The sequence below is a fragment of the Giraffa tippelskirchi genome, chromosome 8 (assembly GCF_054371585.1).
Source record: "Giraffa tippelskirchi isolate mGirTip1 chromosome 8, T2T-mGirTip1v1.2.pri, whole genome shotgun sequence".
Taxonomy (NCBI): Eukaryota; Metazoa; Chordata; class Mammalia; order Artiodactyla; family Giraffidae; genus Giraffa; species Giraffa tippelskirchi.
In genome coordinates, this window is record NC_137282.1 from 36,734,724 (window position 1) to 36,748,529 (window position 13,806).

The 13,806-nt window shown below is 39.1% G+C and overlaps 2 protein-coding genes across 12 annotated transcripts in view; one reads left to right on the top strand and one right to left on the bottom strand.

Annotated features, from left to right (window-relative positions):
* Positions 1 to 13,806, bottom strand: part of CDH6 (cadherin 6) — a 137,094-nt gene that overhangs the window by 115,887 nt on the left and 7,401 nt on the right. The window contains exon 1 of one of the 3 annotated variants that reach the window (XM_081523927.1): positions 5,082 to 5,177. The exons of the other annotated variants lie outside the window; for them this stretch is intronic. Within the exon in view, the coding sequence (XP_081380053.1) occupies positions 5,082 to 5,156 (75 nt within the window). The 5' untranslated portion in view covers positions 5,157 to 5,177. Of the gene's footprint in view, positions 1 to 5,081; positions 5,178 to 13,806 lie in introns of those variants that run through there. 3 annotated transcript variants of the gene reach the window in all.
* The window catches only part of LOC145518862 (uncharacterized), a 1,117,244-nt gene continuing 1,108,042 nt past the window's right edge, over positions 4,605 to 13,806 (top strand). For all 9 annotated transcript variants that reach the window (XR_014063353.1, XR_014063357.1, XR_014063350.1 and 6 more), the window contains exon 1: positions 4,605 to 4,849. The gene's annotated coding sequence lies outside the window, so the exon portion shown is untranslated. The remainder of the gene's footprint in view (positions 4,850 to 13,806) is intronic.

A 13,806-nucleotide genomic window follows, 5' to 3' on the forward strand; every position in this document is an offset into this window, starting at 1 on the left:
TGTTGCAGAACCCAGGAAGGCCACAGGGGTAGAGAGTTACAAGGAAAAGGGCTGGGATTCATAAGGATGAAGAATAATGGTGGTTTCTATGGTGTCAATGAGCAGAGGGGGGGGACTCTTCTTATGCTGAAGTGTTTAGCAATCATTTTCCAGTGAGAATTGGCAGCTGCCTGCCAGGATGGGATGTTCTGTCAGCACAGGTGTCAAGAGAACGAGAGAGGTTTCTGAAGAAGGTAATTGGCAAATCGGATAGGGTTCAGGAAACAGAAACTCACTGGGGAGGGCAAGAGGAAGAGGGCAAGGTGCTACCTGGCAGATAGCTTTTAAAGTAATTTTTAACCAACATTATTTAAGAGCCTTTTAGAATGCAGAGCCCCCTTTCCCAGAGGCATCTGCCAACTGACAGTACAACAGGAAAAGAGGAAACTACTTCCGAAAAGGCTTTAAAAAAAGACTTTTAGAGGCTGTTAAAAAGACATACAATCACATTCCGTGTAAACCTGTTTTAAGCAGCAGTTTACTGCTCAAGCTGGGCTTCTTCCACTTACTAGTCTGTTGTTTTCCAATACCCACCACCCCACCACCCACTCTCTGAAGCCCTTCACCCAGCAGCTAAGCAGCACCTCTGTTTTCCAGTTGAGCTCCACACAGGATGAAGACACCAACATCTTCTTCTCCTCTGTGTGGTCTGGAGACGCAGTTTTCATTTTAGCCCTTTCATCCCTGCAGTAAACTATACACTGCTTTACCTCTGAATGTCTGACACTCTATTGCTTGAGACACTTTCCAGTGGGTATATTGTAGCCTTCTTTCTTTGCTTTCATTGTTTGAGTTCTAATATTCTTTCTCATCATCTGTTATCCAGCCAGTGAAGTAGCTTATTCCTGTGCTTTTAGACTTGAGAAAAATGTGTTCAAAGAGTCCCCTACCAGTCTTTTTTGAGAACCTGGAGACAAAGTCCTCAGTGAAGGAAACAAGGGTTATGTTCATCTTTGTATCAGTGTCATTAGTAGTGATATAGGAGGCAAGCCTCATATAGTAGGCAAGCCATCAATCCTTGCAGAAAATAAGAACGTATAAATGAATGAATGAAAATGAATGATGACTATCAGCAAAACAGGAGTTGGGAATGACAAAAAGAGGTGTTCAGGGTACACATAGTTTGGCTAGAAAAACAAGCTGACAGCCTTGATTTTTAGAATTGTAACTCATTTTACCCATGTTTTATATGCAAATATTTTGGAGGGGGAGTGTTTTTCCTGAGTTCAGAATTTGGAGGCAGCAAGGAGAGAAAGAAGGAGTATTAATTATAAGAAAACATTATCAAGTTGCCACCAGTTCATGAGATCAGCCTAGAAACCCTATGATATGCATCTCAGGACCTTCTCTCCTGGGGAAGAAAGGGAGGAACACTTAGCCATAGGCTCCAGTCATGGATTTGTCAAAGATGCAACTCCTGGAACAAATCATCTGCACTTCTGGATTGTATAGGGTACAGATTCCTTTAGTGTCTCAGTTTGTGGTGTCAACGGAGAAGCCCCAGGGCATAAAGCAAGGTGTGCACTTGCAAAAAAGTGGGTCAGAACATGTGTAGAAACTGGTTGTCATGGCAGTGGCTGGAGTGAGAGACAGGGGAAGTAAGGAGTTCTGAAATTGTGCATGAGCGGGATTCGATGTAGTCCCCAAATACTAATATACCACATGAAGCCACTCATTGTTTTTAGGAAAAATGTAAACCCACTTAAATCTACATTAATAACTTGAATACTAGCATAACTATTATAGTTCAGTTCAGTCGCTCAGTTGTGTACAACTCTTTGCGACCCCATGGACTGCAGCACACCAGGCCTCCCTGTCCATCACCAACACCCAGAGTTTACTCAAACTCATGTCCATTGAGTCAGTGATGCCATCCAACCATCTCATCCTCTGTCATCCCCTTCTCTTCCAGCCTTCAATCCTTCCAAGCATCAGGGTCTTTTCAAATGAGTCAGTTCTTCACATCAGGTGGCCAAAGTATTGGAGTTTCAGCTTCAGCATCAGTCCTTCCAATGAATATTCAGGACTGATTTCCTTTAGGATGGACTGGTTGGATCTCTTTGCAGTCCAAGGGACTCTCAAGAGTCTTCTCCAACACCACGGTTCAAAAGCATCAATTCTTTGGTGCTCAGCTTTCTTTATAGTCCAACTCTCACATCCATACATGACTACTGGAAAAACCATAGCTTTGACTAGATGGACCTTTGTTAGCAAAGTAATGTCTCTGCTTTTTAATATGCTGTCTAGGTTGGTCATAACTTTTCTTCCAAGGAATAAATGTCTTTTAATTTCATGGCTGTAGTCACCATCTGCAGTGATTTGGGAGCTCAAAAAAATAAAGTCTGTCACTGTTTCCCCATTTATTTGCCAAGAAGTGATGGGACCAGATGCCATGATCTTAGTTTTCTGAATGTTGAGTTTAAGCCAACTTTTTCACTTTCCTCTTTCATTTTCATCAAGAGGCTCTTTAGTTCTTCACTTTCTGCCATAAGGGTGGTGTCATCTGCATGTCTGAGATTACTGATATTTCTCCCGGCAAACTTGATTCCAGCTTGTGCTTCCTCCAGCCCAGCGTTTCTCATGATGTACTCTGCAGATAAATTAAATAAGCAAGGTGACAATATACAGCCTTGATGTACTCCTTTCCCGATTTGGAACCAGCCTGTTGTTCCATGTCCAGTTCTAACTGTTGCTTCCTGACCTGCATACAGATTTCTCAAGAGGCAGATCAGGTGGTCTGGTCAATTGAGTGTATCATTAGTAAAACCATATTATGTGTGCGGGTGACCTAAGGAGCTTCAGTAGTGTCTGACTCTTTGCAACCTTGTGGACTGTGGCCCACCAGGCTCTTTTGTCCGTGGGAATCTCCAGGCAAGAATACTGGAGAATACTGAAGTGCCATGCTCTTCTTCAGGGATCTTCCTGACCCAGGGATGGAACCGGCGTCCTTTGCATCTCCTGCATTGGCAGGTAAATTCTTTATCAGTATTGCCACTTGGGAAAGCCCAAATCCTTATTATAGAGTTAGAGAAAAAAGAGAATTAGATTCAGCTGGGTCTGTGTGTTTTAGTTTTGATGAATATATTGTTTTCAGGAGACACTGAAACTGGAAACTTGCGGGCAGGGCCCTGCCAATCTGACGTTTTCTCCACTCATGTTAGGGGAATGACTGTGCAATGAAAACAGCCTGAAAACAGAGCTACCCGGAATAGATTTCTCGGAAATCTAACGCCAACTGCAAAGGTGCCCTAACTGAGGAATTAAGGGATGAACCAGAGCCTCAGAGCATAACATGGTAAAGTTCTACAGTATGAGTGGTGTAAGTACACATCAGTCTTCCAGAGCCTACGATAGGGCACCTCAGATTTTTTGCTTGCATGTTAATCAAAATGATACTGAAAAAAATTTCTTCAACATTGTTAGTGGTTAAAAGTACCACACACTGCTATATTTAAAATGGATAACCAATAAAGTCCTCCTGCATAAGACAGGAAACTCTGCTCAATGTTATGTGGCAGCCGGGATGGGAGGGAATTTGCAGGGAGAACGGATACATGCATATGCATGACTGAGTCCCTTCACTGCTCACCTGAAGCTATCACAACATTGTTCATTGGCTATACTCCAATATAAAGTAACAAGTTAAAAAAAAAATTTTACTATAAGTTTGAGTTATTGAAAATAATGTAACTTCTGGCCAATTGTAAATATTAACACTAAAACAAACTATTAAATCACTCTAAAATTTTTCCAATAGAATTCTAATACAGTAGCAGTTCAATAGCCACAATGCCTCATCTAAAAATACATGAACGAGATCATTTTAACAGCCAGAAATTTTATACCAGTCCTTTTGTCATGAACTCAATTCCATTCAACTTCCCCCACATATTTTAATCTAAAAGTAATTTTTTATGCTTGAATGTCTTATATTGATCACATGTACTTTGCAAAGTTATGTATATGAACTGAAATTTGAAATAACATTTTTCCTATAAGTCTCTAAGTAATACTAATTTTATTCTGAATAGACTTTACTATTATTATGACACAAAGCAGCATATGCTGCATATTTTATAGTTATATAATTATATTTATAAACGTAAGAGTACACTTTATATAAAAAAGGCTCATACACACAGACGGAGCCCTATGGGACTATAAGCATAAGCCCCGGCTGTCCTCCAGGCGATCCAGAAGTGTTCCATGGGTTGGACATCTGGGCTCCAGAGGAGGGTATAAGCCCCTGTCTGGGAAATACTGCCAGCTGTAAAAAGGCAGAGATCAAGTGCAAAGATGATGGCATGCACTGGCCTTTGTTCCCTGAGAGCAGGGCTTTGGGCCCCTACTTCTGGGTCAAATCTGACGTCCGCCCCTCAGCCTGAGTTCCAAGCCAAGCAAATGGGCCTCTTTCTTAGAAGGGGTTGGGTGGGGGGGTCTCCCTGTAATGTCCACCCAGTGCCCGTGGTGGCAACCTGTCAAGAACTGTCTCCCTGGGCTACAGCCCGGGGCACCAATCTCACGTGTGAACGCAGAGGGGGCGGGGCCAGGGGAGAGGGGAAGGTGGGAAGGCGGGAAGAGGGAGGGAAGATGGCGCCAGGGCTGGGGCCGGGCAGAGGCGGCTTCGTGGTGGCGCCTGCCAGCTTCCCTCTTGCGGAGTCGGGGAGCACCCCAGCTGTCCCCAGTGTGTGTGTCAAGTCAGATGCCTGCCCCTCGGGCCGAAGCTAGGCCGCACATCAAGCAAGCGAGGACTCCCACGGCGGAGTTCCGCGTCTCATCGACATCGACTCCTGCGCCCTGCCTGCAACAGGTGAGTCCTGCCACTGGGAGCCCCATGAGGGCTGTTTCTCTGACCCTTCAGCCCTGTGGGTCTGGTAGGCAGGAGCTCGGTTAGTTTTCAAAGACCTTTTGAGGGCTCTCAGATGCCAGTGTGACAGGTGGGGTTCAAACCCTTAGCTCCTCAGGGAGAACCTCCGGTTTTGAGTTCCCTCCTGACTGGCGGGGGGCTTGGTTTTGGGGGGATGGTGTCCCCTCTCTCCTACCTGCTGAGTTGTGGGCTTTCTCTGGCGGGAGCTGCTCAGCCAGGTTTTAGGTGTTTTCAGAGGAAGTAGTTCCATGTATAGTGGTGGGTTCCCTGTGTTCATGGGAGGAAGTGAGGACGCGAGCCTCTGACGTCTACATCTTGAACCAAAACCTCATTTCCCGCTTTGTCTTAGGTGTTTTTGGTGGTGGAGCTGGTGTATGTGTACACGTGCGTGTGTGTGTACATGTCCATGTGTGCCTTCTCTTGCCAGCACCATGTGTTTCTGATGCCGTAGTTGTGGTCTGCTGTTTTTTTCCCCCACTCATTACCACATGAATGAGGGCAGCTGGCCATCAGATTAGAATAAGATCCTCAGGACAACAGTGTGCTATAAGGGAATTTGTATCTACCATTTTTTACTTCGTTTTGGCTGCAGTTAGTTCACACCTTTGCAAACCCAAATGAGGAACCCGTCTCGGGTTGCAGATTTTCTGGGAACTGTGCTGAAGAGGCTTTGAGGAAATTCTGAATTTAAGCCACGTTTGGCACATTCACTGTGTCAGCCAAAACACGTTTCAGTGAGTAGAATTATGGGCATGTTGCCCCCCGTGGCACATTACATTGGTGGCATAAAAAATGCTACGCATCATCCCAATTAATGACATTAAAAAAACAAAAAAACACTTTGCAGCATGTTAAAAATACCCAAGACCCTCAAATGGACTGACTACTTGGAAGACTTCTTGATAACAGTGAGGACAGCAACATTTTGGCAGTGCTTCCTACATGCTTATCTTAGTTACTCCTCAAACACCTTTCTGAAGTTGAAATTACCATTATCCTCACTTATAGGAGAAAAATGCACTAAGAGAAACATCCAACAGGTCATCTGCCCAACTGGAAAGTATTTGTACCTACACAGTCAACCTGGGACTCCCTTGGTCATGCAAAGTAGGACAGTTTAAGAGCTCAGTGCCCCTTTACTCAAAATTTCATACATAACTCATCTCCTAATTAAATTCAAAGCTTTTATGGTCATGGCTCCTTAATTCTACCCCTAACTTGCTTGGCAAAAAAAGACATTTTTGTCATAGTTAAAGATTTGCAGAGGTGAGTGAACTCACACGGTGGCAAAGTCAGCTCTAAGGGAACACAAGATGAGGAAAAAATTGTAAGATTTAGACTTCAGATTTTATTATAGGATGTTTCAGGATCATCCATCCTGTTGTGTGGCATACATCACATCCACATAAATACATTTGTTAAAAAAAGCAACCCTAGAACCTCACTTTTGCCTTAAATTAGCCAGATAGCAGAGGCAGCACTCTGTTGAGTTTTCATTTTATATTTCGCAATTATTTCTCAAACCGTTTTGACTTGGATTTAGATAAACATCTGCATTTCAGCTTAGTTGCCTTTCAAATAAAACCTAAGAGAAAAAAAAAAAAAACATTCTTAAAGATTTGGGATATTTTTAGCAAGGCAGAGAAAAGAAAATTGTTTTGTGATGCTATTTTTAAACAACACTTTGTAAAGATTTCTTAAAGCTCCAGTGGTTAGGACAGTGCTAAAGGCAAAAATGTTGCTTAAGAAAACACTTCAGAAAAAGCTAGAAAAGTTAAAGCCCAGGCCAAGCCACTAGAGAGCAAAGAGAGTGATCACATGGCTTGATGTCCTTTGAATCACTTAAGGTTATTTTCTAAATGAGACTATGAGAACAAAATGAAATTATACTTCCCTTCTAGCTAGTTAAGCCTCAACTCCCTAGATGAAAAAAATGTTTCCTTTTTGGACAGTGATGTATTTCTAGTCAGTGTATTCCCAAAACAAATACACCAAAACCCACTTCATGCACAGAGTGAAATAAAAGATAGGAAAAGAGGTCATTAAAATGGTTTAGTATCACTCTAATTGCCATTTTACTGATAACCCTCACTTGATGAAATAGGTGAGTTTTGGTCTTATCTATTACCTGTAAAGCTATGGCTTATGAAACTTAATTCCATTGAATCCCTCACCCACTTAACACTTCAGATTTTTTGCTGAGAGTAATACTGATTCTCAGGCTAAATTGTAGTAGACAGAGTTTGTTAACTAGCCAACGTTCATTTCCCAACTTCTTTCTTCCTGATAGAATCCCAATTTTGTCTAGATAGATTTCCTCCCTCTGACCCCATACATGGAATTAAAATCAAGGGAAGCTGATCCCAAGAATAGATCTTTAGTCTAAAAAGCCAATTAGCACATGGAATTTCCTAGCAATTAATAATATACTAAGTGGTCATATGTCTTTTACTGGCTCAGCCTGACTGAAGGACACTGCCCTTAATTCTTGATAGTGAGAGAGGTTTTTGTCTCTTTTTCTAGACAAGAATAAGGAAGGCTATAGCTCCAGTAGCCATTGGCAATCATCTTAAAGTTTGAGGGGAATCATTGAATGCAGTTGATGCTAAAGATGACAGGAAAGATAAACAGAAAGATCCAGAGTGTTTGATCATGCTACTCATCTATGGATCACTCGGAACCTGCATTTCTATGGAATGTCTCTTTTGTAAAATATAATTTTACTTATTTCTTTCCAGTTTGAAACAGGATTTTTTCTCACTCATAGCCCAAAGCATCCTATTACATAAGCTGAAAATACTTGGTAATAAAGAGTAAGAAGTAATCAGATCTTTAGGATGCTGAACATGAATTACTATAGCTTACTTTTCTGATCTCCTTTCCACTGTTAATAGGCTTTCTTATTGGCTTCTCCTCTACCCCCAATAGCTTAATCACTCCTGAAAATCCTTTAATTCTCTACTTATTATTCTGAAGTTGGGATGTTAAGTGTGGGAGAGGCTGCCTCTACAGAGTTTAGATTACTTGTGTTAACGTGAGATGTTACTAATTGAAAGTGTTAGTTAACCAAAGGAAGTGTTAACCAGGGGAATGGGAATCACTTTCCTAACTTTTCTGAACCCACAGTTCTATTCTTTTCCCTTGGAAGTTACAATTTCCCATAGTGGTGAGATAGGAGACAAACTTTCCAGAATGTCCCATGGTACCTATTCTACTCTAGGAAATCCACTTAGGTAAAACAAACTGACTTCTATTGATTAGTAAATTTAAAATTCTCCATGTACCTTTGACTTCAGGCTGATGGATATCACATTAAATGGAGGAAGTATAAAGAACATCATCCAAACCTCTCCCACTCTTCATCTCAAATCTTACAAAATATTTGGCATGCTCACAGAGAGCTGGGCTGAACTGCATATTTCATTGCCAAATAATATTCATGGAGATCCCATTTCATGTATTGACTGCCACTTAAGGAATGAAACAGGACTACATAATCAGTTGAATTTAATCAATCTATTTTGTGTAGTTGTGTTCAAGGTTATAACAAGGTCTGTAGACTCTGGTATTAGACTTCTGTAGAACCTTAAGAAACATGTCCAGCACAGAAGCCTGCTGGGGTCGCAAGAGTCAGACATGACTTACTGACTAAACCACCACCATCAACATATAGATATGGTATTTTAATTTCATGATAATGTAGTGGTTTTAATCTTTCTTTCTGTATTGTACTAGAGACTTGTAAATGTTCTATAAATTCATATTTTCTGGAAAATTTGATATTATTTCTAATTTTTATTATATTATTTCTTTGTTTAAAAAAAAAAAAAAAAGAAACATGTCCAGGGTAGGAATTTAGGGGAGAATGATTTTGCTCATAAAATGTGTACATAAGATTGTTTTATAGATTCCATTTGATGTACTACTATGGGTGGATAATAAACCAAAAATAACCAAGGTTTATCATGCTAGTCTATTCCAAAGAGAAAACATTTATGCAGCTGCAATTTTCAACGTGAACACATTAATAAAACCTCTAAACAATTCTACACCTTGGTGAGAGTGACTGAAGAAATTGCAACTATTAGATAAGAAAACATCCCCAATAAAAAATTCAAGTATTGTATTGGAAGACCCATCAGTTCTGTGGTCTGCAACCCTATGTCAGACATTTGGCTGAAGACACTAAGGTTGTCCTGGGGACAGCACCTTCTGTTGGATACACCCCTTTGGTCTGGGCTGTCTAGAAGGCTGGTGCTGACCTTTCTTTCTTCTTAAGTGTATTCTTACACTATGTTCAGAGGAAATCGGATTACAATAAACAAAACTAACCAATGTGAATAATGTAAAAGCATATAAGTGTAGTCAAATTTTATAATGAATACTGTCTATTTCTTCTTTCAACAAACATCTAAGGTATTTTTGCCATTTGTTAAAAACAGTGCTAGGCCTTGGTTAGAGATGTAAGTTTAAGACCCAGAGGCTTTGTTCTCTAGAGGCTTACAGTGTGATAGATTGAGACCTGGCCTATCTTGTAGAGACATTTGAAACAACAGGTTTACTTAGAGGCTACGTAGAGGCTATTATAGGATCATGCAGTGAAAAATCTTAAGCTGAGGGCAGGACAGGTGAGTGGAAGTCGGAGAGAGTTTGCTGGACAAACAGATTCTTGACCATTTCCCTGAATATCCAGTGAGATTTGGTCAGTGAAGATGAGTGGGGACACTGGAGGTAAGCAACCTGGACAGCTGTTCTAGCGTACATGAGCTGAATATTAATATTGGTACTGAGCTTGGATGTCAGTACATTAAAGTCTAGATTAATAATGGTAGACCTTAGTCTGTTTCATGGCTGAAAGGCTCAGTTCTGACAGAATATCTATCTGTTCATTGAATAAGTTTCTAAAATGGCAGTTTCTAACAGTCATATTTAATATAGGTATACCTCCCTTTATTATACCTCACTTTATTGCACTTCCTAGTTACTGTATTTTTCTGACAAAGGTTTGTGGCAACCATGCATTGGGCAGGTCTATTAGTGCTATTTTTCCAACAGCATTTGCTCACTCTGTGTCTTTGTCGCATTTTGGTAATTCTTGCAATATTTCAAACTCTTTGCCAGCAAAAAGATTACAACTTGTTGAAGGTTTGGGTGATGGTTAGTGTTTTTTAGCAATAAAGTATTTTTAATTTAAGATTTAAACATTTTTAAAGACATAATACTGTTACACACTTAATGCAGTATATATTTTATATGCACTAGTAAACCAAAAAATTCATGTGGTTCGCTTTATTGCAGTGATCTGGAACCAACCTACAATATCCGAGGTAGGCCTGTATTTAATGCATATTGTAACCAACTGGATGCCATGGTGTTATCCATGGCACCAACACAATGCCTTGCACCTAAGTGTTGGTTAAATAGTTACTGAATTAAGTTGAACTTCCATCACTTAAATTTTAAATTTCTTGTGATTTCTTGATGAAAAGTATTTCTACTTAATGTTGTCCCACAAACTCACCTGGGGAATTGTAGGGATCAGTGAAAGAAAAAACATGAAAATATTCCATGTACAGCATGCTATATAGCTTCAGTCATGTCCGACTCTGTGTGACCCTATGGACTGTAACCCACCTGGCTCCTCTGTCCATGGGATTCTCCCAGCAAGAATATTAGAGTGGGTTGCCATGCCCTCCTCCAGGGGATCTTCCCGATCCAGGGATTGGACCCACAACTCTTAGGTCTCCTGCATTGGCAGGCAGATTCTTTACCACTAGCACCACCTGGGATGTCTAAAGTACTTTGAGGCATACTATTAAAAATAAAACTGTAATAAGCCTTTGGCAGTGAAGAGGGATGTGGTGGTTCTTTCTAAGCTGGGGCAGGAGGTCAAATACCAAATCTGAAAATGAATAGAGACCCTATAAATCAATCATAATGTAACCTGAAATGAAAGACTTTAATTCCGTGTTCATGTAAGATCTAAGTATGGGGAGAAGACGAATAAAATGAACTGTGAATGTCCTTTTCATTTTTATACAAAGCTGGCACTATTGGCCTGTTATTACTAAAGCATGCATTCCTTCACTTTGCTGACTTCCTTCACTGTGTTTTCAAGTTCTGGCTTCATGCTTAGGAAGTCAGTTGCTATCCCAAGATTATAAATATATATTTATCTAATTTCAGTAAAGTTACAGTTTTGTTTTATACTCTTACTCTTTAATTCTTATGGGATTTATTTTGTATAAAATATGAAGAAAGAATCTGTTTCCCCCAACGTGCTATGTATGTTGTCTTATCATCCCAGTATCTCTCCAGCATTGGGCACAGGAGGGTCTCAGTAAATATTATAGAATGAATAAATTAATGACTGATGAGTCTAAACCTTCCAGAAACTTGCCAGGGTTCCCTTGGGACCAACAGTAAGTGCTTGTAAGACTGACTCAAATTAAAGTGAAAAGCTAGGCCTAAAGCTAAATGGCTTTTGTAAGGCTGATATCTGCTGCTTTGGGCTATAATTAATTGATCTAACTTGTTGTGGGAATATACTGATAAATTCACTGAGACTTGAAAGGGAAAGATGTTTCTCATTTTCTTTAAAATTATATTTTTTGATTCCTGAGAAATATGTATATGTTACATATATTGCATATATATAAATGCATGTATAAATATCCTTACAATTTTGACATTATTTTTGAATTTGAGATACAAACATTTGAATCTATTCATCTATCTACCATCTGTTTGGGTATATATACATACATATTAAGCACAAAAGGCACAAGAATTTAATATTTAAGAGTATGGGCTATCAAGACTGCCAGGATTTAATCTTAGCTCTGACATGTACTAGCTGTGTGACCTTGGGCAAGTTGCTTAACTGCTCTATCTCCCAGTTTTGTATGTAAAATTGGATGATTAATAGTGTTTTCTTCAGAACATTGTTGTGAACATTAAATTCATGTAACCATTTAGAATAGTGCCTGAAATATTGTAAGTGCTGTCTAAGTGTTAGCTTTTATTATTATCCTACTCATTTCCAATAGTTGTTCTTGTGTTCTCAAAAGTAACAGATTCAAAATATCTTTAAGATATTTTAAAAGAACATTTAGGATTTATTGAATGAGAGAGAAAAAAATCACTTAGCAGAAAAGCAATTGCTTTATTTAGCATAGAAAATATATAGTAACACACATGAATACTAAAACTGTAAAAGAAAAAAAATTCATAAAAGAACAATGTTTAAGTTTGAATTCTGAAAATAAGATACATAAATTGAAAGTGTAAACTCAGAGGTGCATCCTGTTTCCAAACACAAGAATTAAAAAATCAAAATGACAGACTTCTGCTAATCTGCTTAGGAGGGCATAAATTGTTAATCAGGCTCCAGGCAACATTGTTTAATACCAAGTTTAATAAAAATCTGCCTGGAGGAAGAAGAGGTCTGGTGGCCAATTTTGAAAGCTGGGCAGCTCTGTTTACATTCTTAGTCTCTTTAGCTCTGAGGACACCATTGATAGGGTTTCCTTTGAAATTGGCTTCTTTTAAAGGAGTCAAAATTATTAAACACTATAGCATGGGATAGAAAACTTGAATTTTTTCATTGGTGTGAATAAACTTGAAAAGGAAATAAATTGGAGAAGTATTTATTTAAGAGAATCTTTTGCAGTTTGTATGAGAAGAATTTCACAGTAAGCATTTATTGAGCCTTCACTATATGCTTACAGTTGCTAGTGATGCCTTCATCTTAAAACTGTGATCTTGAGATGAAAGAAGTGATATTTTAAAACCATTTTCTCCTTTCTCCCCAGCCTGTATTTGTTCATTCCACAAGGCATCTTGTATTTGTATCATGTGGGCTTTCTCTGTGCAGGGAATCAAGAAAATTTCCCAAGTGTTGGCATTGTTTTTAGGAGAACTTGTCAATCAGGTGAAAACTAAATTGGAAAGTATTTGACAAGTGCAGTATCTCCTGAGCAGTTGGAGCCTTGTAGCTACTTCTTTGGATTACTTAGTTTAAAACGCAGCCCAAATTTCACTTGCTTTAAAGTCCTTCTTGATAACATCATGGATATTATTGCCTATTTCTTAATTACAAATCAGGGCAGGTTTGGCTCTTGTTTTCGTGATTGGTTTTTCTAAACAGCTGTGATTTTCATATGGAGAAAAAAAGTAAGCCATTTAAAAATTTATTTTAATGTAGTGAGAAATTGGGAAGCAAACATATGCTCTGTTAAAGTTCAGAATATCCACAGTGCAAAGCAAACTTCTTGTTCTTTGGTGCACAATTAACCCAGCATAGATTTCAACAATTTCTCCCCTCTCTGTCCACTGTATAAAAATCTTTCATTACATCAGACTAAACTAAATCACTTGGGAGCATTTTACTCTTTTGTAGCTTTCAGCTTCATATTTTAAATAAAGTAACTGTCCTATTTAGGATTCTAGTTGGTGAGAAAGTCATTTCACATGATCACTCTACATCTAGTAGTGTTCTTCCCTGTATTGGGTCATCTCTTAAACTTAATTACATTGTTTTTTTAGAACATAAAGTAAACACACATTTAAACTCAAGGTGGGGGGAAGTTGAAAAATAAAACTATGGTGCTATTTGTAAAGATATCTTGAAATGTGGCATCTGAGAAAAGCATACTGAAGAAGGGAAGTATCATGAGACAACGTTTGAAAATATGAGACCTGTATTTGATGTGCCTGCACTTATTTCAAAGGCACTTTACCTGCAGGTAAATATACTTTCCTTGAATTCAAAAATTATTGCAGAGCTGGATCTGGAGGTTTGGAACCACCTCCTCTTGATGACACTAACCAGTAAGTGACCCCTTCATTCTGTTGTTTTAATAAGGATCTGCCCCAAACATCTCTTTCTTAATAAAAAG